The sequence below is a fragment of the Cyprinus carpio genome, chromosome A3 (genome assembly GCF_018340385.1).
Source record: "Cyprinus carpio isolate SPL01 chromosome A3, ASM1834038v1, whole genome shotgun sequence".
NCBI classification, from domain to species: domain Eukaryota; kingdom Metazoa; phylum Chordata; class Actinopteri; order Cypriniformes; family Cyprinidae; genus Cyprinus; species Cyprinus carpio.
The window spans coordinates 153,414-181,039 of NC_056574.1; the positions used below are offsets into that span (position 1 = coordinate 153,414).

Sequence of the window (27,626 nt, forward strand, 5' to 3'; positions counted from 1 at the left end):
AATTCTTTCAGAGTTTAATAGCTGCACAAACAGTCAAGCTATCATCAATACAGCACTACTAATATCCGCTTCTATGTATTAGCCATACAAATACCTAGCCGCTATACAAAGTTGGTTTACAAAAACTGGGTGAGGAATCATTGTGGTTGGTGGGCGGCTCCTCCTGAGATGATGTCACTCTTCTGTGAGCATTTCATTGGTGGAGTCTTAGGGGGTGGGCGTGGCTTGACAGGTGCAGCAGCTTCAGCAGAAGATCTTGGCTACTGGCAGGTTGAGTATCGGCTGGACCGTCAGCGTCTCCATCCGCACACGACTGATCCATACTGCAGCCCTCTGATTTACATACAAAATAATCAATTATATTTAGCTGAATAGACATCAGGACAAGCAGAGTACAACTTTTGGGCTGCATAAGTAAAAATCTCATTCATTTTATATTTTTATTTGATTTTATATATCTATATTTTTTTTTTTATGTATTTTTTTTTTTTTTGTCTTATCACATAAATCATATAATAAAATCCAATTAGTGATTAACACAACTTGTGAAATCTCTTGGGTTTTTTTTCCCATTCAAATTGACATTTATGCCCACCACCCAGTTTTCCAAAAGGTTTTCTCTTTTATCACCACTAATCCCTATTAGCATCCCATCACAATCATTTTGTGATTTCTTTGCATGATAATAATTTGATTAGCCATGATTACAAATCTAAATTTAAGCTCAACAGTTATACTTTAGTGAAATACTGAGTGAAAAGTATCAAACCCAAAATATATTTTAGTGACAGTAAAAAAAGTACAAATTTAAATTGTATTAAAGTATTAAAAACTAAGAAGTGACATAGTAAAATAAAAATGAGAGAAGAGATTTTTGTTTTATCATTTTGAATCATCTCAATGCAAAATGATTTAAAATGCACCAAATATTATGTCAGAAAAGGATTTTTGGGAAGGACAAGCACCTTAGCTTTCTCAATATGCTTCTTTAGATTTTATTATCACAGAAATGTCCTTGATAAAAGAACAAACTTCATTGGTTCTTGCATTTCATGCACGCATGTTTCAGCTTCCATTTATCATATCTGATGTGCATGAGATGGAAGAAAATGATCTGCAAAAATGTAATGAATACTTTTCAAGTTAAAATTGTAAGGGGTAAAAGTATTGTTTTTCTTTAAAAGAAAAAGTAATCAAGTAAGACTACAACTCTGTTTAAAGAGCATTTGAGTAAAGTACAAATCCCCCAAAATAATACTTTAGTAGAGTAATCAGGTATTTTACACCTCTGTCTATAGTGTAAATGGGTAAAACTAACCTGAGTCACAGCAGACCCCAGGAGCAGCGCAGTGTCCTTCATAACCGCATGCTTTTCCAGACACTTCACATGGAGAAGGAAGAAAATCTTCCTCCAGACAGCGGAGTGTTTCTGGAGAGCCAACCAAGCAGCCGATACCTTCACCACAGCAGATACTGGGACCAAAACACTGACCATGATCGCCGGGACCACATGACAAACACTGCAGAGAATGAGGAAATTAAAGCTCAATCCTCAATTTCAGGCCAAGAAGCTCTCATGAATGAATGAATGAACACACCTGTCGAGACTGCCAATCCTGTACGGCTCGTTTGCCGCCGATGGGGCAGTTAGAGATGTAACAGGCCGAGCAAATGGACAGCAGACACAGCAGACCGACCACTGAGAGCAAACTTCCAGACATATCTGTGCCAGAGACACAATAATAACACAACAGACTCTAAATATAACAATACTTTAAGTAAAGATGCAGTACTTACTTTACCAAGGCTGAAATTCGGAGCTAGTGAAGCGATTTAGCTTTTAAGCAGCAGTGTTCATTTTTACACTGTAAGGAGACACTTTTATACCTCTTTGCTGCGTGATTTTATCACATTATTACCTGTTAGCTACAATCAAGGAGCCTTAACCATCTAAATGATAATGATGTGACCTGATTAGGTCAGTGAACTGGTCATTATATTGTCCAGTAACAGGGATGTGCGTCATTAACGGCCCGTGATCTGGCATAACATCAGACAGGTGAATGGCAGCCGTGAATTAACACATGACTGTTCATTGTAGAGCTTACTAAAATTTTACTCTTCAAAAAAAAAGTTTCTGAAACAGCGATACCATAGAAGAAGCATTTTGGGTTCCCAAACAACCTTTCAGTGGACAGTTCTTAAAAAAAAGTTTTCTTATTGTGAAGAACATTTTAATAATCCAAAGAACCCTTTTTCACTAAATAACCTTTTGTGGAATGGAAAGGTTCCACGGATGTTGAAGGTTCTTCATGGAACCACTGATTCCAATAAAGAACCTTTTTTTAAGAGTGTACTTCTTTGACTTTGACTTCATGCATTGGTGGTAATGGAAAAGCATGAAGTTATACCTCACTTCTTGATGTGAAAACATTAAAAATGCGCAAAAGTGAGCAAAAATTTTGCTTATTGCCGAGTTTCAGTTATATCAAGCGTAATGTTAAAGTATGATGATCAGATTAACTCCTAAACTATTACTCTTGCTGTGTTTTTTAGTTGAATGAAACCACTCCTTTTCAAGACACATATGCTTTGGATCTTTGAACTATTGACTAACTAGTCAACAGTTAGAATCCACCATTAAAACTTGTAGTGTCTCAGATCAGATACAGGTGTTCCCCATGGCTCGGTGGTCAGCCCTCTGCTGTTCATGCTTGACTATGTCACCAGGCATCTGAACAACCATGTCATCAAAATGACTGATGAATCTTGAGTTCAGGAAGACTTCTGTGACACATTCATCCCTGCATGTTAAGCCCGGCAACCATATGTTCTGCAATGTATCTGTTAGAGGAGGAGAAATTACAGTATATACTTAATAAGGAGAGAACTGACAATAAATCATCTGCCATGGTCTTAAATTCATTACATGTTCTGACGTGTTCAAATGTAACTCGTGGCAGAGTAATAAGATGCTTGACTCAAAGGAACAATTAGCACTTAAGTGATTAGTCTGTAGAGTCACATTCTAATAACAGGATTGTCACATTTAACACGTCCTTTCTGCTTTTTATTCATTCATCTCTGATTAGCCTTTACTAGGTCACATATCCCATTGATTTAATCTAATTATAGAATTATTACCCTGGGTCAACATAGGCAGCCGCTGATGGAAAGTCACACACTAAATCAGTTGCATAGTTATTGGTTCATCTGAACATAGGAAGTATAGCAGATGAACATAATTTGGACACAATGGGAACTTTCTGGTGTGATAAAATGTTTCATATTATTACACCATACATTTTTTTTGCAAATTCTAATGAAACTGATCTCCAAAAGGATTTAACTTACTGTATTTCTTGTGTTCACAGTAACAAGCTTAAAGGAATACTCCATACCAAAATGAAAATTTTGTCATTATTCAATTACCCCCCGTGTTGTTCCAAACCCGTAAAAGCTTCGTTCGTCTTCGGAACACAATTTAAGACATTTTGGATGAAAACAGGGAGGCCTGTGACTGTCCCATAGACTGCCAAATAAATAACAGTGTCAAGGTCCAGGAAAGTATGAAAAGCACTGTCAGAATAGTCCATCTGCCATCAGTGATTCAACCGTAACATTATGAAACGACGAGAATACTATTTTGTACAAAAATAACGACTTTATTCAACAATTCCTCTCCTCTGTCTCTCTCCAAATCAGCGTAGCGCCATTTTGGCAATTCTCTCAACGCTCCTCTGTGTCAGCCGCGCTGCACCGATGCAGTGTTTGTTTTCAAACTAAAGCGTAAATACACGTAAAAAACGTATCCTTGTGGTGCGGCGTACACAGAACAGTGTACGCAATCTGCGTACTGCTCAGATTTGCCAAAATGGCATTATGCTGATTTGGAGAGACAGAGAAGAGGAATTGTTGAATAAAGTCATTATTTTTGTTTTCTTGTACAAAAAGTATTCTCGTCGCTTCATAACGTTACGGCTGAATCACTGATGGCAGATGGACTATTAAGAAATTGTAGTAAGACACTGATTAGCTGGTTCAGGTGTGTTTTATTAGGGTTTGAGCTAAACTCTGTAGGACACCAGCCCTCCAGGACCAAGTCTGGTGACCCCTGGTATAAGACACACGGTGTAAGTACTATCAGCAGTATTTACTACTACTTCTTCTTTTTTATAGCCTACATATATGAAAAATGTGATCATAGTAAATAAACAAATTAATTAATAGGCTATAATACGAAAAATTATATATATTATTTTAAAATAATAATAAAAAGAATAAACTCCAAATGTTTGGATGATTGTTTATGAATAAAATATTTTAACAAAACAAGAAAACTGAGAATATATTCCTCAAACTAAGTCCAACACATCAAATTCTGACGCAAAGTAGTGTGAGTTTGGAAGTTAATCACTGATCTATTAGAGTTCAGTGAAAGTAATCACTATTTCTGATCAGGTCTGGTGACGCCAGTGGCGCAGAAATGACATAACTCACCTTTAATACTAAAGTTAGAATTTTTTTTATGTTTCTTTATGACTCTTAATGTATAATCATATATTGACCTGTAGCTATGTTGTGTTTTTATTTGTATTATTATTATTTTACGAATGCACATTCATTCATTTTGTCACTTTGTCGGTCTCCACCCTTCTCTTCTTTATTATCTGGTTCAGGTTTCAGCTCCACCTGCCCGGTGAGCGCGAGGCTGTGTGTCGACACCTCTTACGCTCCCTGTCTAGTACACGCAATGGAGTGGGAGCGTCAAAGGCGCGTGCGGTAATCCCGTGCTGTCTATGTAGGCAGCGCAGCGGGATTTAATCCGCGGCCCGTGAGGTGAGTCGCGGTGAGGTTCATCATGGCGGCGGAGTTTCGCTCTCTGGCGATGACATACCGTCAACAGTCATGAATGAGCTCATAATATTGCACTAAAACGGCTTCAGATCGATTTTAAAGCAGTTCGCTTTCAGACTCGTTATTCTCTGAAGGACGTTATATTATATTTCGTGTCATCGTGAGTCTTGATGGATGCACGCTAACGCGGCGGCGCTCCGCGTTATTTCTCTCGTTTCCATCATTTGGTTTCTCTTCGGGTTGGTTTTACGGATCTGAGGTGATAATGTGCTTCAGGTAAATGTCGTTTCCCTCTCGTTCTCGGTGGGTTTGCGCTGTTTTTGTCCTTATTCTCGTGTTTATTCGGCGTGTTGTCGTCTGATCTATTGACAGTCAGCTGACAGTCGGTCATGATGCAGATTTAAAGGAAAAGCGTCTAAATACATTAACATTAAATGCAAAACATTACACAATTACAGTAGCCTACATTTCATTAAAAATAAGCACACATAGCATATTATATAGAGCAATCCTAGTGTTATATCACAGTGAATATTATAGTTGTTTACGAATCTAAAACATGCATTCCGTCTGTTTTCTTGTTCAATACAAATAAGATCAAGTTCAGGGTGTGTTGATGTTTGTGTAAATATTGTAAAAATACTGTTTTTGTGCAGTACTGATATGTTTAGTTGTAGTGCTGAATTTGCCCTGCTGTTTGTGTTCTTTTGTTGTTGTTGGGCTTTAATCTGACCTCAATATCACTGACACCCAGCACTCAAACACAAACCAGCCTACATGCACTTATTTACTAAATCTTCAGGATTTTATGAACAAAAATCGGTCACGTTTTGGCACAACAGAGACAGAGCGCACGGCAGCTCCATGTATGGTATTTCAGGGTTAACAATTAAAACACATTTTTGCTACTTGAAATAAAATAAACTTTAACAGAAATAAAATAAATATGAAAAACTAAACTTATATATATATTAAACCTACGTATTATTTTTTCAACTACCAAAGCAGCATTTCTCTTATATATTATAGACATAAAAGGCTAATAAAAAAATGTCAGAAATATAATTTAATTCAGAAATAAAAACTGTTGCCAGTGTTGCCTGTGTTTTGTTTGTGGCGTGTCACCTGATCAGTCCCTCCCAAACACAGTTTTTAGAGTAACCAAATGCATCAGTGTTTAAACATCACAGGTAATGCTGACAGGCTCTTTCATTGCCTGTGTTCTCTTGTATCTTATGTTGTAGCATTTTATCATAATTTAATTTACATTATCATTCTACTGCATGTCTTATCAGACACCGTCTGACTAACACGACTCAGGAGACACTCGCATATTGAGCAAATGGCGGTTATGATAGTTTGAAGAGTGTGATAGTGACACATTTACGCAACACTGAGGGAAACAGGATAGTGTTGTGCATTGTAGTGTCCTTTACATAATGCAGTGAAGGCTGTATGTTGCAGTGCATTTGCTGGAAGCATGTGCTGGATTCCTGACGTGTAGAATTCCTTAGAGCTTAAGCGGCTGTTCTTCACTGGTTTCATTCGCAAGAAAGAGTACTTCAGCTGTTCCTTAGTCTTACAGAAATGGTATGGAATCTTGTTTCCATCAGATATAAGATATAAAATAAACAGGCAATTGTGACCTTTATCTCACAATTTTAAAAAAAAGGAGGAAAAAAGTCTGAATTGTGAGACATAAACTCAAAATTGTCAGGGAAAAAAAAAACAGAATGGCAAGAAATTACTCTTTTGTGAGACAGAAGCTCAGAATTGTGAGAAAAGGCTCAATTGTGGGGAAAAGTTCAGAATTTTGAGGTGCAAAAAAAAACCTCTGAATTGAGACAAAATTGAATTGTGAAATATAAACTCTGAATTATGATATACAAACTCAGAAACTCAGGAAAAACCCAGGAAAACTCAGGAAAAACCCTCTGAATTGAATAAATGAGTTGCTTAGAACAAAACAATACTGTTTTACCCAACTGTATGTCATTAATGAATGGTTGTACATTATTATTATTATTATTATTATAATGAATGAACTGTTTTATATTAATTGGCATATTTGATCAATAATATTATTATATTATAGTCCCTCCAAATCTTAAATATTTGGTTACATGGATGATATCAAATGAAACTCTTGTTGTTTTTTTTCTTCTCAGGTGGTTTTTTTTTTTTGTGTTGTTCATGGGTGCTCCGTTAGTGGCCCGACCACATTCAGCATGTCTTCCACGACCGTCCCCAAACCTTCACCTACGCTCTCAGTCCTGGACAATCTCTCCATATCGTCTCTGTTGTCTGGAGACCTGGATGAGGATGGCGAGAGAGCAGACGAGGATCTGGGCGATCTGGAAGTGAACCCCTACGATGGGCTGCCGTATTCCTCACGCTACTATAGTCTGCTGGAGGAGCGGAAGCAGCTTCCCGTGTGGAGTCTGAAGCTCAGTCTGCTGGAGCACATGGAGTCGCACAGCATGATCGTCCTGAGTGCAGATGGAGGAACGGGGAAAAGCACACAGGTCTTTATGTACATCGCATCACAAACACTCACTGCTTCATGCTCCTGATCTGTTGATAGTTCCCGGGTGTCACAGCAGTTTCTCAAAACTGTAATGTGAAGTTCAACATGCATTTGCAATGACCTCTAAATATGATAGTTACAGTATTTTACTTCAAAGCTTTATTACTGAAGTCATTATTATCTAATTACATTTTTGGAGTAGATACACCTATCCAGGCAAACTATTAATGAACCTACAATTAGTCTGTGAAAAGACCAGCTCTGTGAACGGCATCTGTGTCATGCTGTTGAACACCACTGAAAAATAACTCATCCCTCAGTCTGTAAAAGCAAAGAAATTGCTGTAATTAAGCGATAAAGCACTTGAGGCCCGTAGTCACGGCTAAAGGTTGCTGTTAGGCACAATACAGCAGTGCAGTGACAGTTTTATTACTGTTATAACTCAGTTACTACATTATAAAATATGAAGGATCATGTGACACTAAAAACACGAATAATGGAAGCTAATAATTCATGTTTGCATCACCGAAATAAATTGTATTTTAAAATATGTTACAAAAGAAAACAGTTGTTTTAAATTGTAATGATAATTCACAACACTACTGTTTTTACTGCAATTTTAATTAATAAATGCATCCTTGGAGAGCAGAAGATACTTTTTTTTAGAAAGATTAAATTGTTACTACATCAGTTACACAAATTCATCTGTCTCGATCAGTAGTGCCACTGCTAAAAGGACACTTATTAATTTTAGGCAATTTAAAGCTCAACCTTTAAATTTGAGCTTTTTGTAGGAAAGAATTAGCAAGCTATTCAACACAAATACAGGCTGCATGTTTCTGCTTATAAACCCATCAGTATGGTTGACCTGCAGGAGTCCATTGTCATTGTTTACGTTCAGTACGATATGGTCTTCTGTGGTGATGGACAGTATGTCACAGATGCTGCCAGAAGAGCTTAACATGTATTACACCCAGAAAATTCCTGTAGGGTCGGAACTGGAAACCAGAAAGCTGCAGGCTCAATTCCTGCAAAGGATCAATTCTATTCTGTTCTGTTTTATACTGTTATATTCCATTCCATTCTGTCTTGTCCCATCTCATTCCCTTCAATTATATTCTGTTCTGTTCTATTCCATTCCATTCTATTATATTCCATTCCGTTCAATTCCATTGTATTCTGTTTTGTGTTCTATTCTTTTTTCTCTTCTTTTTCATTTTGTTCTATTCCATTCTATTCTATATGCCATTTTATTCTGTTCAATTCTATTCTATTCTTTTATGTTGTAATTCAATTCAAGTTTTCAATTCAAGTTTATTTGTATAGCACTTTTTATGATACAAATCATTGCAAAGCAACTTTACAGAAAATTAAGTTTCTACAATATTTAGTAGTAGTTTATCAGTGATGACTGTCAGTTTATGTGCATATGGCAGAAATTTTGGGAAAAATTAATACAAGACGTAGTCAACCAGACGATGAACACTATTAACAGCAATTATTATTGTAATCTAATGCGTTGTGTACACTGAAAAAAGAGTTTCATTCATCCAAAGGGCAATTTATTTATTTTTCATTGGCTCAAGTTAAAAAATATAGATGTGAATCATTAACCTAAATTTTTTTAATTGGATGAATGAAACACTTTTTTCAGTGTAGTATATCTTTCAGTTCTTTTTATTTCTGTTCGTTCTATTCTATTCTATTCTATTCTATTCTATTCTATTCTATTCTATTCTATTCTATTCTATTCTTTTTCCATTGTTTCATTCTGTTATGTTCTGTTATTCATTTCATTCTTTTACATTGTATTTTATTTTATTCTATTCCATTCTCTTCTGTTCTCTTGTATTCAGTTCAGCTGTTTTTAATTCTATTCTATTCCATTCTGTTCTATAGTATTCTATTCTTTTCTATTCTGTTCCATTCCATTGTATTTGATTCGTCCTCATGAATCACTCATGTCTTGCACTCATGAGTTATACAGTCTTAATTCATCTGCATCTACATTCTGCATATTCTATTCTATTCTATTCCAATTGGTCCTATATTCTATTCTATTCTATTCTATTCTATTCTATTCTATTCTATTCTATTCTATTCTATTCTATTCTATTCTATTCTATTCTCTGCTCTCTGACATGTCTCTCTCTCTCTGCCCTGTTTATATGTGTGTGTAGGTTCCTCAGTGGTGTGTGGAGTTCGCTCTGTCTCATGAGTTCTCTCAGGGTCTGGTGTGTTGCTGTCAGCCGTACGCGGCGGCCGCCTGCAGTCTGGCGCTCAGAGTGGCTGATGAGATGGACTTGAGTCTGGGGTTGGAGGTGGGCTACAGGGTCCCACATGAGGACGGCTGCACGCCGGACACCATACTGCGGTACGTGGCCACACTCCCTACTCTTAGCCCTTGCTCCTGCGCTCTTTCAATGCTGTAGTAACGTTTTCCTCTCTGCAGGTTTGTCACAGACTCTCTCCTGCTGGAGGAAATGATGTCAGACCCTCTGCTGCGCCAGTACGGGGTTCTGGTCATTGATGAGGCTCAGGAGCGCACAGTTGCGACGGATGTGCTGCTGGGGCTGCTATGTGATGTGTGCCGCCAGCGCGCTGAGCTCAGGGTGGTGGTGCTCACCGCACCTGCAGTCGCTCACACCTTCGCCAGCTTCCTGGGAGAGAGCGTTCCTCACCTCAGCGTTCCCTCGCTAACCAACACTGCTGAAATACTGTACCGAGAGCTGCCGGCAGGACGTGACCTGGCTACAGCTTCCTGTCACATGATCCTGGACCTACACCGCAGGGGAGAGGAAGGAGACATACTGGTGTTCCTCCCTAGTGTACAGGTATGAGTCTCATTTCACACTCGAGTCACGCCGCCACTGAAGCGCACTGAGTCAGTAAGAGGATCTGATCCTTTATCTGCTGAGAGTCCTGCTTTTTATTGGGATTATTCACACACTTTTAACAATGAACTAACTCGCCCTCAGGTTATGCAAAATAATATGAGATTTTGCATGGAACACAAAATAAAATACCAGGAAAGAGAAGGTAAATTTATAAAGTCAAGTTCCAAAAAGGACTAAAAAGAAGTTGTGAATGCAATGAGAAGTGTTTTGTAGGTTCAACACAACCTGTATTTCAAAGAATATAAACAGTTTTATTTCATATTTACAGTATATTTTGGTAACACTTTATTTTAAGATGTCCTTGTTGCACGTTACATGCACTTACTTTTATAATAACAATTAATTATGCGTAATTACATGCAAGTAACCCTAATCAAACCCTAATCCTAACCCTAACCATATAGTAAGTAATAATACATTTACATTTACATTTAGTCATTTAGCAGATGCTTTTATCCAAAGTGACTTACAAGTGAGGACAAAGAAAGCAATCAAAATCAACAAAAGAGCAATAATATACAGGTGCTATAACAAGTCTCAGTTAGGTTAAACGCAGTACACATAGCAAGGGCTTTTAAAAAAATATATAATAAATAAAAAGAAAACAGATAGAATAGAAAAAGAATAGAGCAAGCTACTGCTAGAGATCTTTTTTTTTTTTTGCTTTTGTTAATTATATAATAAATTAAAAGAAAACAGATAGAATACAAAAAGATTAGAAAGCTAATTCGATTTTTTTTTAAAGAATAGAATTAGAATAGTGAGTGCTAAAGTTAGAAGGTCAAATAAAGATGTAAGAGAAGTGTTTTAAGCCGATTCTTGAAGATGGCTAAGAACTCAGCTGTTCGGATTGAGTTGGGCAGGTCATTCCACCAGGAGGGAACATTTAATTTAAAAGTCCGTAAAAGTGACTTTGTGCTTCTTTTGGATGGCACAATTAAGCGATGTTCACTTGCAGAACGCAAGCTTCTAGAGGGCACATACAGTAAGTCTGAAGTAATGAATTTAGGTAAAGGGGTGCAGAGCCAGTGGTGGTTTTGTAGGCAAACATCAATGCCTTTAATTTTGTGCAAGCAGCTATTGGTAGCCAGTACAATTTTATAAACAGAGGTGTGACGTGTATTCTTTTCGGCTCATTAAAAATGAATCTTGCTGCTGCGTTCTGGATTAATTGTAAAGGTTTGATAGAACTTGCTGGAAGACCTGCCAAGAGTGCATTGCAATAGTCCAGCCTGGACAGAACAAGAGCTTGAACAAGGAGTTGTGAAGCATGTTCTGAAAGAAAGGGCCTGATCTTCTCGATGTTGAATAAAGCAAATCTGCAGGACCGGACAGTTTTAGCAATGTGGTCTGAGAAAGTTAGCTGATCATCAATCATAACTCCAAGGTTTCTGGCTGTTTTTGAAGGAGTTATGGTTGATGTGCCTAACTGGATGCTGAAATTGTGATGAAACAATGGGTTTGCTGGAACCACAAGCAGTTCTGTCTTGGCAAGGTGGGTTGAAGGTGATGGTCCTTCATCCAGCAAGAAATGTCTGCTAGACGAGCTGAGATGCGAGCAGCTACCGTCAGATCATCAGGATTGAATGAGAGGTAGAGTTGAGTGTCATCAGCATAACAGTGGTATGAAAAGCCATGATTCTGAATGACAGGACCTAATGATGCCATGTAGACAGAGAAGAGAAGTGGTCCAAGAACTGAGCCCTGAGGCACCCCAGTAGTTAGATGTTGCGACTTGGACACCTCACCTCTCCAAGATACTTTGAAGGACCTATCTGATAGGTAAGACTCAAACCACTGGAGTGTGGTTCCTGAGATGCCCTTTGCCAATAGGGTTGACAGGAGGATCTGGTGGTTAACAGTTTGAAAAGCAGCGGACAGATAAAGCAAGATAAGTATTGAAGATTTGGATTCCGCTCTTGCCAGTCTTATGGATTCAATACCTGAGAGCAAGGCAGTCTCAGTTGAATGTCTCTTCTGAAGCCAGATTGTTTGCTTTCAAGGAGGTTGTTCTGTGTGAGAAAGGCAGAGACTTGGTTGAACACAGCGCGTTCAAGTGTTTTTGCAATGAAAGGAAGAAGGGAAAGTTGTTTGTATTTGTGTGTAAGAGTTAGGTTGAGGGTGGGTTTCTTAAGTAGTGGAGTTACAGTATACGAGCCTGTCTAAATGTTGACGGAAAAACACCAGTGTGGAGGGATATGTTAATGATGTGAGTGAGTGCAGGTACAACTACAGGAGAAATGGCTTGAAGGAGATGAGATGGAATAGGATCAAGCGGACAAGTAGTAGGATGATTGGAAAGGATAAGTTTGGAGACTTCTGCCTCAGAGAGTGAAGAGAAGGATGTGAATGAGGGTATGTTTGCTGGTGAGATGTGCTTGATGGATTGTGGTGTGGAAAATTGTGCACTGATGTTTTAATTTTATTAATGAAAAATGCGGCAAAGTCATCAGCTATTAGAGTTGATGCAGGAGGGGGAGGAGGAGGACAAAGGAGCGAGGAAAATGTTTTAAAAAGCATGCGAGAGTTAGACGAATTGTTAATTTTGTTATGGTAGTATGTCTTTTTAGCAGTGGAGACATTAGCAGAGAAGGAAGAGAGGAGTGACTGATACACATTAAGGTCAGTAGTATTTTTGGATTTGCGCCACACCCTTTCAGCAGCTTAGAATGATGTTCGCATAGAACATCAGACAGCCAAGGGGCAGAAGGGATGGTACGGGCTGGCCTGGAAGACAAGGGGCAAACAGTGTCTAAACTAGATGTAAGAGTGGAGCAGAAAGTATCAGTAGCACTGTTAGCATCAAAAGATGAAGGAAGCAAAGATGAAACCATAGCAGATAGCCGGGAGGGTGAGAGTGAGTGTAGGTTACGTCGAAAGATGACATGAGGAGGGGTAAGTGATGTGTCAGGAACCATGTTGAGGTTAAGAGTGAGGAGGAAGTGATCTGAGGTGTGCAGTGGAGTAACCAGTACATGATCAGTGGAGCAGTGTTGTGTGTAAATAAGGTCCAGTTGGTTGCCTGATTTGTGAGTAGCAGTAGTTGACACTCGGTTGAGATCAAAAAGAGGCAAGCAGAGTGTGGAAGTCTGCAGATAGAGGTTTTTATCTAGGTAGATGTTGAAATCTCCAAGCATAACTAGGGGAGTACCATCCTCAGGAAAGGTTGAGAGCAGCACATCTAATTCATCCAAAAAGTTACCTAGTGGTCCTGGGGGTCGATAGACAACTACAAAATGGATTTTAAGAGGGTAGGTAAGAGTAACAGAATGAGATTCAAAGGAGCTGTTGATACCCAAAGATGGTAAAGGATTAAATTTCCAATCATTAGAGATAAGCAGACCAGTACCTCCACCTCTTCCAGTCAAATGGGGGGAGTGGGAAAATGAGAAATTACTGGAGAGTGCTGCAGGTGTAGCAGTGTCCTCTGGTTTGATCCAGGTCTCTGTCAGGGCCATGAGATTAAGTTTTGAATGACTAATAATAGAAGTATGGAAATCGGCTTTGTTTACAGCAGACTGGCAATTCCAGAGACCAATAGAAAAAGAAAGTAGTGTATTAGCAGACATAGGCAAAGTGTGCAGGTTGTTAGGATTGCGCTGCCTACATTGTGTGATGCGTGGTTTGCGAGTGGTAGTGATAGTAGGGATCTGGAAACACATTGTAAGAATTGGTTATAAAACCTGAAACTGAAGTGAAACAAGTAGTAGGAAAAGGATTAATCAAAACAATACTTACATACCTTGCCGGTGTCCCTGCCCGGTGGAGTCTCACGGTAGAGTCGATGGTCTTTACACTCTTCGGTCTTCACACGAGGAGGGCTTAACAGGAGGGCTGCCGCAACCACTGCCGCGGTTTACTAACCTTTTTTATACCCGTCAGACAAAACGGAAATTGAATTCAGCTGAACACACTTTACTGTTTATCACAACAAAGGTCTAAGCAAGCGCATGACACTGACAACGTATGCGATAGAGTACAAGACCAAACGCAGCACGTCTCAAAGGACTGAATGAGGAAATAATAATAGTAATTAATATTACTCAGTACTTAATTGCATTATTATTCCGTAACAAGGACATTAATTGTAACCTATATTTTACAGACTGTTTAGTACTTCAAGTTCATTTTGTCTGTACAGTATATATATCTTCTTTGTCACATATTATTGCTCTTTTAAATTTTTCCTCACTTGTTCGAGACTCATCCTGCTCTTTAATCTCTCTCATGTAAATAATGCAAAGCCACGTGTCTATAGCAGAATCACTCGAGACTGACACATCAAACCTACAAACACACACACACACACACACACACACACACACACACACACACACACACACACACACACACACACACATATAGAGGAAAATCTTTATTTGTGGAAAGTAGGTGACTAGTGTGTTGTTTCCCTGCACTGATCTCTTCAGTATAAACACACACACACACAGCCTCCCCTTTTGTCAACAGCGTCACACCCTCATTCAGTCCTTTGAGCAAATTGACTTCATTCTGCTGGAGAAACTCAGTTTCTTGTGTCTCTGAGGTATCTCAGGTAAAATACACCTGTGCTGTTCACTTTAACTGATTTACTTTTGAAAACCGAATTATACATCCCAATGTAAAATGTACTTTTACATGCTGCATTATTCACAAAATCAAACTATTTCAGGGGACATTGTTTGCTTTCAGATCCTCATATTTGAGAAATAAACTGTGCATATTTACTTAAAGCTGCAGCCCGCAACTTTTGGTGCTCTAGCGGTTAATAAACAGAAATGTGTGCGTCTTGCGGAAGAACATTGTAGCCGGAGCTACTTCTCTCTGTTTATGTCTGGGGCGAATCACGCAGGTACTGGGCTACTCCACAGCGGCACCTACCCGGACCAGTTTAAAATAGTCCGAATATAAACACTTATTATAGGTGTACCGTAGTGATTCAGGACAAGCCAAAAACATGGTTCAGAAAATATATTCCTGGTGTACTTGCTTATTATATACATTTTTTTTATATTTTGAACACAGAAAAGTTATGGACTACACCTTTAAATATTATTTAAATATTTATATTTAACTATACAGAAAATCCTGTAATTAATCAGCTCTCCTGTTGCTGTGAGTTTCTTTTTATGGTAGTTTTATATTTACCATATAGTATTTGTTTTATATATATATATATATATATATATATATATATATATAGATATATATATATATATAATATATATGTATGTATATGTATATGTATGTGTGTGTGTGTGTGTGTGTATATATATGTGTGTGTGTGTATGTATAATATAATGGCTAATAAAGCTGTAATAAAATAAAATATTAGAAAAAAAACTTCTGGTGAATTGAAAATGTGAAATGTTGCTTTTTCAAATCATCAGAAGTTTTTATCTAATATTTATTTTCTTTTATTTCAGCTTTATTAACAAAGGTTTATAAAATAAGTATTTTTAAATTATTATATTATTAACAGCTTTATTAAAAAAATATTTTTAATAGTTACATTTTTAGTTAATGACAACACAGTCAGAAGGCAGTGCTATTTTAGTATCATTGAGGTACTATTATAGTTTTTTGTTAATATTTTGAATTAGCTTTTATTTTTCTTTTTTCATTTAAAATTTAGTACTTTTTTGTGTGTATGTGTTTTGGTAATATTAGTGATTTCTCTTTTTTTATTGTTTTAGCTTATTTAGTTTTAGTTATTTTAGTACTTCAACTTAAACTAAATGAAAATGAGAAATGTTGCGGTGTCAACTAGCTGAAACAAGTACGTTTAAGGTTATTTATATTTTATTTGCCTTCAGTTAATTCTTATTCTAACTAAATTAAGTAATGAATATTTATCATATTACTGTACATTTTTATTTCAGTGAATAAACAGAAAGCCCTGTTCTGAGCTCACCCAGCAGGGATGTGTGTTCTTTATGATCTGTCAGGAGATTCAGGAGTGTCGCGTGGTGCTGGAGAAGGAGTGTGTGTCTCTCAGCGCTCATCTGCTGTCTCTGCGCGTGATCGATCTGCACGTCGGCATCGGAGCATCATCGCAGCAGCTTTACAACTCCGAGAGTGCTGAGGACAAGCAGCAGGACGAGCCCCCGGACACTGTAGAGTCTCCAGCCCAGAGACGCAGGGTTGTCCTCACCGACGTCTTAGGAGAGGCTTCATTCTCTCTCAACAACATCCGATACGTCATCGACAGCGGCATCCAGCTGAAGACCGTGAGTCCGAGCTCAGCGTTTGTCTTCTTTCTGTTGTATGAGGCTCAGTGTTCATCCTGCTGTTCCTCCACAGATCTACAACCCACAGATCCGAGCGGATTCACAGCTTCAGCAGCCCATCAGCAAACAGCAGGCAGACACACGCGCTTGCAGGGTCAACAGCACGCTGCCCGGTGTGTGAATCACCGCCGTATAAGAGAATAATGGATAATGATAATGGAGCTAAAGTGGGCTTTACATGCCATCATTTGAGATGAGTCCTGTGGACTACTTTTATTGTCAAAAAGTCTTATTCACTTTTATTGTGTGGCAAAGATGAACAGATTGAAAGTGATATGAATTTGTAAATCAGTCTGAGTACGTAAATGTATTTTGCATTAATGCTTTTGGCAGATCCACTTTTTCTAAAGCAACTCGCATTGCATTTAGTGTTTACATGTGATTAGTTCTGGGTTATTATATATATATCATATATATTATATATATATATAATATATATATATATATATATATATATATATATATATATATATATATATATATATATATATATATATATAAAATCATTACACAACTCGATGTACAAAATATATTAATCTAAAACTGAAATAAAAATGAATAAAGCTGTATATATATATTTAAAAACAGGCAAAAATACAACAAAATTACTTTAAAATTAACATGAAAACAGAAAATATAAACATAAGATCTACTTCGAAATATTGAAGTCCTCGTGAAATCAAAATTGACCTTTTTTGGCTTTTAGATTTGAATATTTTTGACTAAAGGTTATTTAAAAACTAGTGTGCACAAAATCAATGAAAATTTCACATTTGAGAACATATATAAGCATTCAAAACTTACAATCTCTCACTTCCGCCGATATGGATCAGTGATTTTGATGACATCACCCAGCACTTCAGCTTATAATCAGATTTTCCTGATGATGATTTTTATAAATAGACGCTGAAGCTGTGCCTGAAATTGGTCACATATTCATAGATTTAGTATTTTCTGTGTGGTCAGTGGCACTTAGTGCACTAAATAGGGGATAGAGAACAATTCAGAGTGTGAATATATTTTCTATTGGGTCGAATGATATTACACTATATACAGAGCAGATTATATGTGGCGCAGACCATAATACGTATCAAACTCATTTGAATTCTATATATTTTATAGTGATATATGAGATTAGGAGGAGATCCGGTTAGACAGACATGGCATTAAAAACAGCCCTGACGAGTAGAAGAGATAACATCTGTGCCATTGACCAACATAAATTTCACACTTTTTAAACTACACATCCTCAGCATGATTATGCCCTGTTTACACCTTTTATTAAGATGTGTTTTGATCGATCGGATCACAAGTAGATGAGGGAGACACCTTTATTTAATGTTGTCCACATGTGATCGGATTGAGAAAAACACATCTTAATCCCGGATGTAAACAGGTCCTATGGTCACTCTTTTAATTTTCCGAGCTCAGCGGCTCTGGCCCAAGCGGTGATATAAATGAAATGCTATTGGCTGTTTAAAAAGGGGGTGGGGCTGCTTGATATGTCCTGCCCTGTCTTTCTGTTTCAGTTGAAATTACGTCAACACATTGAACAATGCTGCTTGTTTCAAGGCACTTCAGTGGACCTTTAACAATAATCTCAATAATACTAAAAAAGACTGTGATCAGTTCATTCATTCACTGGGAATCAAAGCCATGACCTTTGCATTGCTCTGTGTTTTGAGGACAGCCTGTAAATGTTGTGATGGTAGTGTGTTTTGTTGTGATGGTAGTGTGTGTTTTTTACTGTCCGCCGCAGGCGTGTGTTTTCGGCTGTACTCTCAGCTGATGTATGAGGACGAGATGCCTGCGGCTCGCTGTCCGGCGGTGACCGAAGCAAACCTCAGTCATCTGGTGCTGCTCCTCAAGCGGCTGGACATTGCAGACATGGGCCAGTGCAAGTTCCTGGACCGGCCAGGTCAGTTCAGCCTGTCAAACTTGAAAAACCTGCCACTTCAGATGCTTCAGATTCACATTTTCATTAGTACATTTTTTTTAAAGTTTATTTGAACTTTAAGCTCAATTAATGAAAAATATTTGACTAGTTTTAGGATCTTGTAGTTACGTAGTTTGCGCACAAACATCTTCAGTCTTATGGTGTGTGCCTGGCTTTAGATGAACTGCCAGATCTGAGTTCTTACAATAGAGGCTTTTATCACATCAGACATGACCAGAAAAATCCTATTGTACCATGATTTCTGTAAACTGCCCTAAACCAGCCGGTCGGATAAGAGCGTGTGATTTTAAGAAGCTCTCGCATGTGTGTTTGTTTGCTCATGTGCAGCTCCGGAGGCACTGATGCAGGCGCTGGAGGATCTGGATTATCTGGCGGCTCTCGATGACGATGGGAATCTGTCAGAGGTGGGAATCATTATGTCTGAACTTCCTCTGGAGCCGCCGTTAGCCAAAGCTTTGATCGCGTCCTGTGAGTTTGACTGCGTGAACGAGCTGCTGACCATCGCTGCCATGCTGACCGGTACGGCACTTGCATTCGCATCAGTGTCTGAGATCACGCTGTGATTTACATACATACACATCTTCAGTAAATGTGTGTTTGAATTGCAGCTCCGCCGTGCTTCATAACACCACCAGCTAATAAAGAGGAGGCGGCAGCGACGCACAGACGACCCCTGCTGCATCCAGACGGAGATCACATGACCCTCATCAACGTCTATAACGCGTATCTGCAGCGTGAGTGACAGCATCATACTGAGGCACCTCATGTCTATCATTAGAAATACTGATGTGTGTGTGTGTGTGCGTCCTCAGATAATGAAGACGAGGTCTGGTGCAGGACAAACTTCTTGAATGCCTCTGCTTTACGATTGGCTGTGGTGATCAGGGCGGAGCTACTGGAGGTGATGCAGCGAATCGAGTTGCCCGTCTCTCCTCCTGCTTTTGGTTGCCAGGACAACAGCACCAATATAAAGAGAGCTTTGATATCGGGCTTCTTCCTGAAGGTAAACACACACTATAAACTAAACCACAGAGCTCTAGAATGCTGCATTCTGATTGGCTGACAGACTTTCACAATCGTGCACACCTGACTTCAGTGACACCCAAACTTTCTTCCTCCTTCTTCTTCTTAAATTCCCATAATATGTTGCATTTGCATTGCTATCAAAATCATTTATCATTCTGTGTTTAGTCTCAGTGTTCGCCTGTAGGGTTTATTCTGCCGTCAGGACTGGACATGATGTGTTTTATCTGCTAAATCGGAGCAGTCATTGGTTTCCTGTGCGTCTGATCATCAGGTTGCTCATGATGTTGATGGCTCAGGGAACTATCTGCTGCTCACGCACCGGCACGTGGCTCACCTCCACCCATTCTCATCGTACCACTGCCGCCGACCGCAGCCCAGCCCGCCCAGCTGGGTGCTTTACCACGACTTCACCATCTCACACGACAACTGCATCTGCATCATATCCGAGATTCACCCACAAATGTGAGTATCGATCTCCAGTCAAATCCCTACTGAAACTTCAGTCTTGCTGCTGTTAGTTTACTCATCCTCAGGCCATCCTAGATGCAGGTGAGTGTTTTTCTTCAGCAGAACAGTAAAGAAGATTTTTGGCTGAAACCGTGATCTTTGGTGATTTATAAAATGCAAGTGAATGGCTACCATCACTTTAAGAGTCAAAGAAAGAATATCAGGCAACACAAATTTAATACCCGTGGCTTCTAATGATATATTGAGGTCTTATGAAGCGAAATGATCGGTCTGTGCAAGAAACTGAATGAGGTCTTATGAAGCGAAATTTTTGGTTTGTGGATGAATATGTAATTTGATTTCACTAGTTTTTATTTTATGTTGCCTGATATGCTTTTTTTGATTCAGAGTTTAGATTTTTTGAGTTTGCATTTTGAAATGCATTGACTTGCATTTTATGAATCACCAAGGACCATTGTTTCAGCTAAAAAAAAAAAAAAAAAAAAACCTGCATCTTGGATAATCTCAGGGTGAGTAAATCAACAGTAAATTTAAATTTTTGGGTGAACTATCCCTTTAAAGCCATGTTTTTTTTGTTTTTTGTTTTTGGTTGAAGGCAGTTTATTCAGCATGATGTCACATGTGTGTGTTGTAGGTTGGTGGAGCTGGCGCCTCAGTACTATCTAGGTAACCTTCCGGCCAGTGAAGGCCGAGATCTGCTGATGGGCCTCAGACAGAGTTTATTTCCTCCAGATGAGCAGGACACAAACCCTCAGGACCAAAGCCATGAAGAAGTGGGCGGTCAGTACAGCACAGAGACATGCAGCGTACAGTAGCTGAACTGCACACAATCTCAAACCAGCAGCAGCGGTGTGCAGTAAACACCTCCAGACGACTGTGATCTCTCTTCAGCAGCCTCAATCGATCTCGCGTGAGATCTCATCAGGCTCAGATTTACTATTTCTGTAACTGACTTGCTATGAAATATATATTTATATATTTTTAATGGTAAATAAAGACTTCTTTCTGGATGAAGTAAGGTAACGGAGTCCAGCAAATGCACTCTCAGCCTCCTGCGGCCGATCAGATGAAGCTCAAATCACGTCCACTTACATGATGAAGACTCTAGTCACATCAGTAATAAATAGTAGTCTGTGGTTGGACAATCTCTCTTGTAGAATAAATGAATCACAGCTGTCTGTGAACAGCATGGAAGCTTACTTCTGCCATGAAATAAAAATATCAAAAAGGTAATTGTGCAAAAGTCAGAACTGCGACATGTAAACGGAATGAAATGAAAATTACAAATTCTCACAATTGCAAAATAAATAAATTCTAAAATTCTTACATTTTAAATTCTCACAATTGCAAAATACAAACTTTGCAATTCTTAGAAAAAAGTGAGATATTGAGATTTATAAAACGGAGAGTTCCGGTCCTTGATTCTGATTGGTTGAGCCGCGTTGGAAGTTGTTGTAAATTACTCTACAAACATACACCTTTGTTTACGTTTGTGTGTTGTTTGGCAACCACTTTGTTGCAACCACAACTGTTTCCGAGGAACTATATTGTTTGGTGGAAGAATACTGTTTTTATTAATATCGTTACACTTTATTTGCTGTTTTATTTTGTGAAACCTTACTACGTATATGGAATAACCATTTTATAAAAATAATAACCCCCGTGAAGCCGTGGTTTACGGTGAAGTTATAACAACTGTTTCACGACGTGCCTAACAACGCCCCTTAGCTATTATAAATTCACTGTCAACCACGGCTTCTTGGGTCAGAATTGCAGGATGTAAACTCAGAATTCTGGAAAATAAATAAAAAATAAAAAGAATCGCAAGATCTAAACTCAGAATAAAAATCTGAATTGTGAGATGCAAACGTGGAATCAGTCAGTGACGGAAATAAGCTTCCATAGAATAGAGCATTTCTACAGCAGTATCAGCAGAAACCTTTACTTTCGCTTAATTCAGCACCTGAAGCATTTTCCAGACATGTTCGGGCAGCATGTGATTGTGTTTGCTCACACTCCTGCGTCCTGTAAAGACAGAGCAGCATCACAATGTGACATTTAACAATCTCATCCAGATGCTCTTCTCTTTTATATTTGTGTTGTGCTCTTATAAACAATTGCATTTCTTCTTGTTTCACTTTGCCATCTGCGCGGATAGTCGGCAGTTCTCATTAACCGTGATTATTTTCTGTTTTGTGTATTTGACTGCATGCAGACTTTCTCCTCCTTTAAACTGTCACTCAATAACTGACATCCTCACTACGACATGCACTACACATTATCGGCTTCAGCTCGTTCACACAGACGATGTTACTAGAGTCTGGGTTATGTGTTTACAATGAAAGTTTTCCAGCATTAAAACACAACACTGTGAGCTTAAGAGTCTTGAAGCTTGTTCACACTTAGAACCCTAACTTGACTATATTATTCTCCACACCAGCACACGATAACGCTGTTTATTCTAACACCGTGTCAACACCGGACACGAGCGGCGCAGTGCGACAAAATACTATAGAACTCATTATAATTAGTTCTACTCTGGATGCAGCATGGCACAATAAATCCCCGACAGAAAACTGCTGCTGCGTTCTATTTATGACGTATTGATTTTCAACGGTCACTTTGTCGCGTCCAGTGTAGACACGGTGTAGTGCTAACTTTCTGCCAAGTTTCTCTCAAAGTTATGAACAAACATTCTTCCAGTAATTTTAATCATATGTTTGTTCAAAGTTTGCTGGGCTGTTATTATATTCTCAAAACGTTAATAATAAACATTATTTATACATCGTTCACAGAACTTTTTTCCTGAAACGCTGTCGTCAGATGTTCATCTGATGTTTTTTTTTTTAAATGTTATTACTTTTTTCAGAAAGCAATCAAACGTAACATTCCAATTATGTTTGCAAAATGATCAAATGTAATGTTCATATAACCATTTAAAAAATACTAGAACATTCAGAAATAACATTTTCAAAACTTAAAGGGATACTCCATCCCAAAATGAAAATTTTGTCATTATTCACTTACCCCCATGTCGTTCCAAACCCGTAAAAGCACAAAGAAAACAAAAACAATGAATTTATTCAACAATTCCTCTCCTCTGTCTCTCCAAATCAGCGTAGCGCCATTTTGGAAAATCTGAGCTGTACGCAGGCGGCTTGCGCTCTTCTGTGTCAGCCGTGCTGTGTCAATGCACTGTTTGCTTTCAAACCAAAGCGTAAATACACGTAAAAAGCGTATCCTTGTGGTGCGGCTGATAGAGAAGAGCGTACATCATCTGTGTACAGCTCAGATTTGTCAAAATGGCCCTACGCTGATTTGGGGAGACACAGAGGAGCGGAATTGTCGAATAAAGTTGTTATTTTTGTTTTCTTTGTGTACAAAAAGTATTCTCATCGCTTCATAACGTTACGGTTGAGTCACTGATGGCAGATTGACTATTCTGACGATGCTTTTCATATTTTCCTGGACCTTGACACTGTTATTTATTTGGCAGTCTATGGGACAGTCACAAGTCTCCAGGTTTTTATCCAAAATATCTTAAATTGTGTTCCGAAGACGAACAAAGCTTTTATGGGTTTGTAATGACACGGGGGTAAGTGATTAATGACAAAATTTTCATTTTGGGGTGAAGAAACCCTTTAATGGGAATGTTATCAAAACGTTCTGAGATTTTTGTTTGCTGGGTTAGGGCTTGAGTCATTGAATTAATGTTCTGGACGTTTCCTTTGTTCCAACACTGGAGTTTTCACAAACAAACTTTCCTCATAGTTCTTGATTCATACTCTGTGACACTGAGCACGAGTGGAGCTGACGTCTAGTCGCCGTTGACCAACACTGTGGATGTTCAGGGTTCAGTTTGTGTGAATCCTCTGATTGTGTTTTGTGGTTTTAGAGCTCGTCTTTTTACTCCTTGTAGTTTGTTTTTGTACTTTTCTAAATGCACCATCTCTCTCTATTTTGTGTGTCAACTCTTGAGTGTACAAGTGTGATTTTAATACAGTGGAAAATTTGAAAACTAATTAAAAGTTGTGGAGCTTTTGATTCACAGTTTCTGTCGAATTTATGCAGATCTGCTGATACTTGAACATCGGAGGAACATACAGTATGCAATGACATTACTGGGACATCTGGTTTACTTGGCTCTAAAATGATGACATCACCCAATGAAAAACTTTATTCAAGCCTTCAAAAGATGAATCTCTAAGACATAAACATGTTGATGCATGGCAAGGCCACAATAGAGCAAAACATGCTTTTAAATCATTAGAAATCACTGCAAATAAAACAGGCTGATTGAAATGTTTAATCTCCACAAGAGAAAGACTTCAAGCCAAAGCAAGGAACTGCCAAACTGTATCAAAGCACTTTGAGTTTGTGAACATCGTCACTGTTAGTGCAGCGCAGCACTGAGACTCCAGTGCCATCAGCCCGGGTTAGGAGGAGGACGACGGGACGTCTGGAGATGGGCTGATTTCAAAGCTTTTTTTCTTCATTTCTTCTTGGGTTTGGCTTCCAGCGGCTGCCCAATATCTTTCCCACGGAGCTTCAACCCTTTTTGGCAGGTGAGATGATGGTTAACCTATAAACCGGTTCAATACTTGGCCACAGCACTATGGAAGAGCTGCTTACCGATGGCTCTCTCAATTTTGCCCATGACTTGATTATTTGGGATCGCCTTCCCACTTTCATATTCGGCGATGATCTGAGGTTTCTCATTGATTTTCTGTTGAGCAGAAACACAGAGCATGATGTTTCTGAAGCAGCAGCAGTGCATGCGTTTGTGTGTTTTAATACCCGCACACCAACAGACTGCCTGGATTGGCTCGTTCCTACCATGTGATCATTTAAACATGAGTTAAGATGCGATCCCGCTTACAGTGGCCAGGTCTTTCTGGGTCAGACCCTTGTCTTGACGGCCTTTCTGGATGACTTTGCCCACTTCCAGTGGCACACGCTGATGGTGGAGCTCCTCCGTCTCGCGGTCCAGTTTGGCCGTGTTCTTGGTCACCAGGTGCTGCTTGTTCTGACCCGCTGACCCTGAGATCCGGCACCACAACAACATCAACCTTGTAAGATTACACAAGTTAATAGCAATATACTGATGATATGGAGAATATAGCAACAGCTGTCATGCTGGTACATGTTTAAGAAACATAGAAAATATCAACACAAAAACATGGAGTTTTTCTTGGAGAAAAAAAACTAATTCTGCAATAGATGGGGAAATTAATGCATAAAACGACCTCAAAAAGTAAACACATCTCAGTGTTTGAATTTCCAGCAGAGGAACCACATGTGACATTCACAGACATCTTAATTATTTTAATTAGTCTGACCCATTTCAAATATTTTTTTTTGTGTGTGTGTGTGAGATGTTTTTCTTCAGGTTTTTTTTTTTTTTTTATTTGCACAGATTTAACACTGATGTGTTGTGGAACAAATTTCAACTACACTTATGTTTGCGGGTTCATTTGACACACATTAATTCATTGTTAACAGCAGCTGACAGAACCGAAATCAAAACTTTTTTTTTTGTTGTGTTTTATGTCAGTTTCTCAACTACCCTTTTCCTATTTATAATCATGCATTTGGCACACTTTTACATTTCATATTAAAGTTGCCAGATTTTGTGTGCATCAAATTTTAAATCAAAGTAAATATCTTATGATCTCCCAACAAATCATTTTAACAAACTGCAAGATGCAAAAAAAAAAAAGGATTATGTTTTACATTTCTTGGTGGTCTCCACTTCTCCTCCACGTCTCTGAGCAGCAGTGACCGCCTAAAAGGACATTAAAATCAAAATCAGACACCACATAGGGCTCAGAAATATATGAGTGTGATTTTGTTGTCATAATTTAAATTTCATGCACTGTGCGTCTAACAGGAACATGACTGTGAATGTCTAAGTTATTGTAGATCAGCAAAGAGCTTGCTATCATAAAGAGAATCTTCTAGACTGCAGGACGAGCCACATGTTGACTAGTTGAGCTAGTGTTTCAGGCTCGTGATGCAGCCGAGCGCGGCGGCGTGCTGTGACCCGCACGGGCGCCCGGACTCACTCACCTGTTTGGATTTGGACTGAGAGGCGGACGGGCCCTTCTTCCTCAGCACGGTCACCGTGTCCCACTCGCTCTCGGCCATCGCGATGTCTGTGTGTGCTGTACTTACAGTCGTACAAACACTGACGCTGTCGCTGTTTACACTGGTGCGGTCACTGCGAACCAACAGCGACATCTGCAGGCTATCGCTTGAACTATAGCGCACTCACGCTTCACATACAGCACAACAACAACTGCACTGTGATCAGTTTACTGTAAGAGAACAGGGACACGATGTCATGGGTTACAATTAACCCCTTTAATGTTTTCCAGACAGGAAAATATCCAAATGATGTGTAATTAGTAACCCTTTGACATAATCATTTTTTTACATTTTGTTTTGTAAAAGTGTGTGAAAAACCTATGGTTGGTCACAATTGTGACCGGTGGGATAATGTGTATATTGAATTAACATGTTTCTTCAGTCATAAAAATTGTCATATATCTTAGCCCAGCTATTTTAAACTGCTTGATGATCACATTCTAGGGTTGCTATTATGCATAGAATAAAATAAAAAACCTTATACAACACTGTTAAGAAATTAAAAAAAAAAAAAAAAAAAAAATCAACGTATTTCAAAATGGTTACTTTATTGCAAAATATATCTTAAAATTTTTATATTAGTGCTACCAGTATTACAACATCAATAATGTAACTGATTTGTAACATTTGAACTTTTAATTTAGTGCAGTATTTTGTCATTGCAACATTTTAGTGCAGCCTTCACTAACAATTTCGGTTGGATTTATATTGTATACCTAAATCCACTGTTATCCCACCGGTCACTATTGTGACCATCAATGTATTTACTCATTCTATGACCACACTCAACAGAACTGAATATATGTGAATACATATATTATTACTAGACACCTTAAAGATAATGTGGACCAGAAATCTTTGTCATATCTTTAAGTTAACATACTTTATTAGCCTTTCATTTTGGAGCTTTGAAGGTGCAAACCGGAATTAAACTGCTCTGGTCATGTGACAGTTTGCATTAACCATGTGACACTGAGCATATTTAATTGAGTCCCTTTTTCCCCATATTTGCAGGAAATGCACTAAAACATCAGTCAGTGAGGTTTTTAAAGCTTTATAAATGAAAACCTTTTTTACAGTCACAATAGGGATTAAATGGGTTAAATAAGCTATTATTATTTTATTTTGTTTATATATGAAAAATCTAAATCTATCGGCGTTACCTTCAACCTTCTATCAATGTTCTTTGTTTCCTTCAGTCAGAATATGCTCTTCTTTTGCTTAGTTTTTGCAGAATGTTAGTCTTTGGCTTAGTTTAAGGTTCAAGTGTATAGTTTAGGTGTACATTATCCTATCCAGACCTGGGACACTACTGACATTGATAGGACATTTACATAACACCAAAATTAATGTGTATTGTTCTTATAAAAATAAGTAAAATAAATAAATATAAATAAATAAATAGTTTTATTTTGTATTTATACAGTATATTCTAGATAGATGCACAATATGTCATA

General features: G+C 38.4%; 3 protein-coding genes across 3 annotated transcripts; 1 reads left to right on the forward strand and 2 right to left on the reverse strand.

Annotated features, from left to right (window-relative positions):
* Positions 1 to 3,455, reverse strand: oxt (oxytocin). Its single transcript, XM_019064606.2, has 4 exons — positions 1,798 to 3,455; positions 1,599 to 1,723; positions 1,319 to 1,520; positions 1 to 333 (listed from the first exon to the last, which is right to left on the reverse strand). The coding sequence occupies exons 2-4, from the start codon at positions 1,719 to 1,721 to the stop codon at positions 194 to 196; spliced, it is 465 nt and encodes a 154-aa protein (XP_018920151.1). The 5' UTR covers positions 1,722 to 1,723; positions 1,798 to 3,455; the 3' UTR covers positions 1 to 193.
* Positions 3,456 to 7,044: 3,589 nt separating this feature from the next.
* dqx1 (DEAQ box RNA-dependent ATPase 1) lies at positions 7,045 to 21,348 on the forward strand. Its single transcript, XM_042715800.1, has 11 exons — positions 7,045 to 7,382; positions 9,565 to 9,758; positions 9,837 to 10,218; positions 16,230 to 16,511; positions 16,585 to 16,684; positions 18,331 to 18,489; positions 18,856 to 19,047; positions 19,137 to 19,262; positions 19,341 to 19,531; positions 19,826 to 20,016; positions 20,657 to 21,348. Exons 1-11 carry the CDS (start codon positions 7,086 to 7,088, stop codon positions 20,835 to 20,837), a joined length of 2,295 nt encoding a protein of 764 aa, XP_042571734.1. The 5' UTR covers positions 7,045 to 7,085; the 3' UTR covers positions 20,838 to 21,348.
* Positions 21,349 to 24,181: 2,833 nt separating this feature from the next.
* LOC109064453 (endothelial differentiation-related factor 1 homolog) lies at positions 24,182 to 26,253 on the reverse strand. The gene is made up of 5 exons (XM_019081496.2): positions 26,092 to 26,253; positions 25,756 to 25,807; positions 24,902 to 25,062; positions 24,655 to 24,748; positions 24,182 to 24,576 (listed from the first exon to the last, which is right to left on the reverse strand). The coding sequence occupies exons 1-5, from the start codon at positions 26,167 to 26,169 to the stop codon at positions 24,515 to 24,517; spliced, it is 447 nt and encodes a 148-aa protein (XP_018937041.2). The 5' UTR covers positions 26,170 to 26,253; the 3' UTR covers positions 24,182 to 24,514.
* Positions 26,254 to 27,626: the final 1,373 nt, after the last annotated feature.

What these genes read in the sequence shown, in the direction of transcription:
- dqx1 (XM_042715800.1), top strand. Translation starts at nt 7,086, where the DNA reads ATGTCTTCCACGACCGTCCCCAAACCTTCACCTACGCTCTCAGTCCTG. An exon ending in CAAGTTCCTGGACCGGCCAG is followed by an intron (nt 18,490 to 18,855) that starts GTCAGTTCAGCC and finishes GCTCATGTGCAG; the next exon opens with CTCCGGAGGCACTGATGCAG. An exon ending in CTATAACGCGTATCTGCAGC is followed by an intron (nt 19,263 to 19,340) that starts GTGAGTGACAGC and finishes GTGCGTCCTCAG; the next exon opens with ATAATGAAGACGAGGTCTGG.
- oxt (XM_019064606.2), bottom strand. Translation starts at nt 1,721, where the DNA reads ATGTCTGGAAGTTTGCTCTCAGTGGTCGGTCTGCTGTGTCTGCTGTCC. An exon ending in AGGATTGGCAGTCTCGACAG is followed by an intron (nt 1,521 to 1,598) that starts GTGTGTTCATTC and finishes CATTCTCTGCAG; the next exon opens with TGTTTGTCATGTGGTCCCGG. An exon ending in TGGGGTCTGCTGTGACTCAG is followed by an intron (nt 334 to 1,318) that starts GTTAGTTTTACC and finishes TATGTAAATCAG; the next exon opens with AGGGCTGCAGTATGGATCAG.
- LOC109064453 (XM_019081496.2), bottom strand. Translation starts at nt 26,169, where the DNA reads ATGGCCGAGAGCGAGTGGGACACGGTGACCGTGCTGAGGAAGAAGGGC. An exon ending in AGTGGAGACCACCAAGAAAT is followed by an intron (nt 25,063 to 25,755) that starts GTAAAACATAAT and finishes GCCGGATCTCAG; the next exon opens with GGTCAGCGGGTCAGAACAAG. An exon ending in CCCAGAAAGACCTGGCCACT is followed by an intron (nt 24,749 to 24,901) that starts GTAAGCGGGATC and finishes TCTGCTCAACAG; the next exon opens with AAAATCAATGAGAAACCTCA.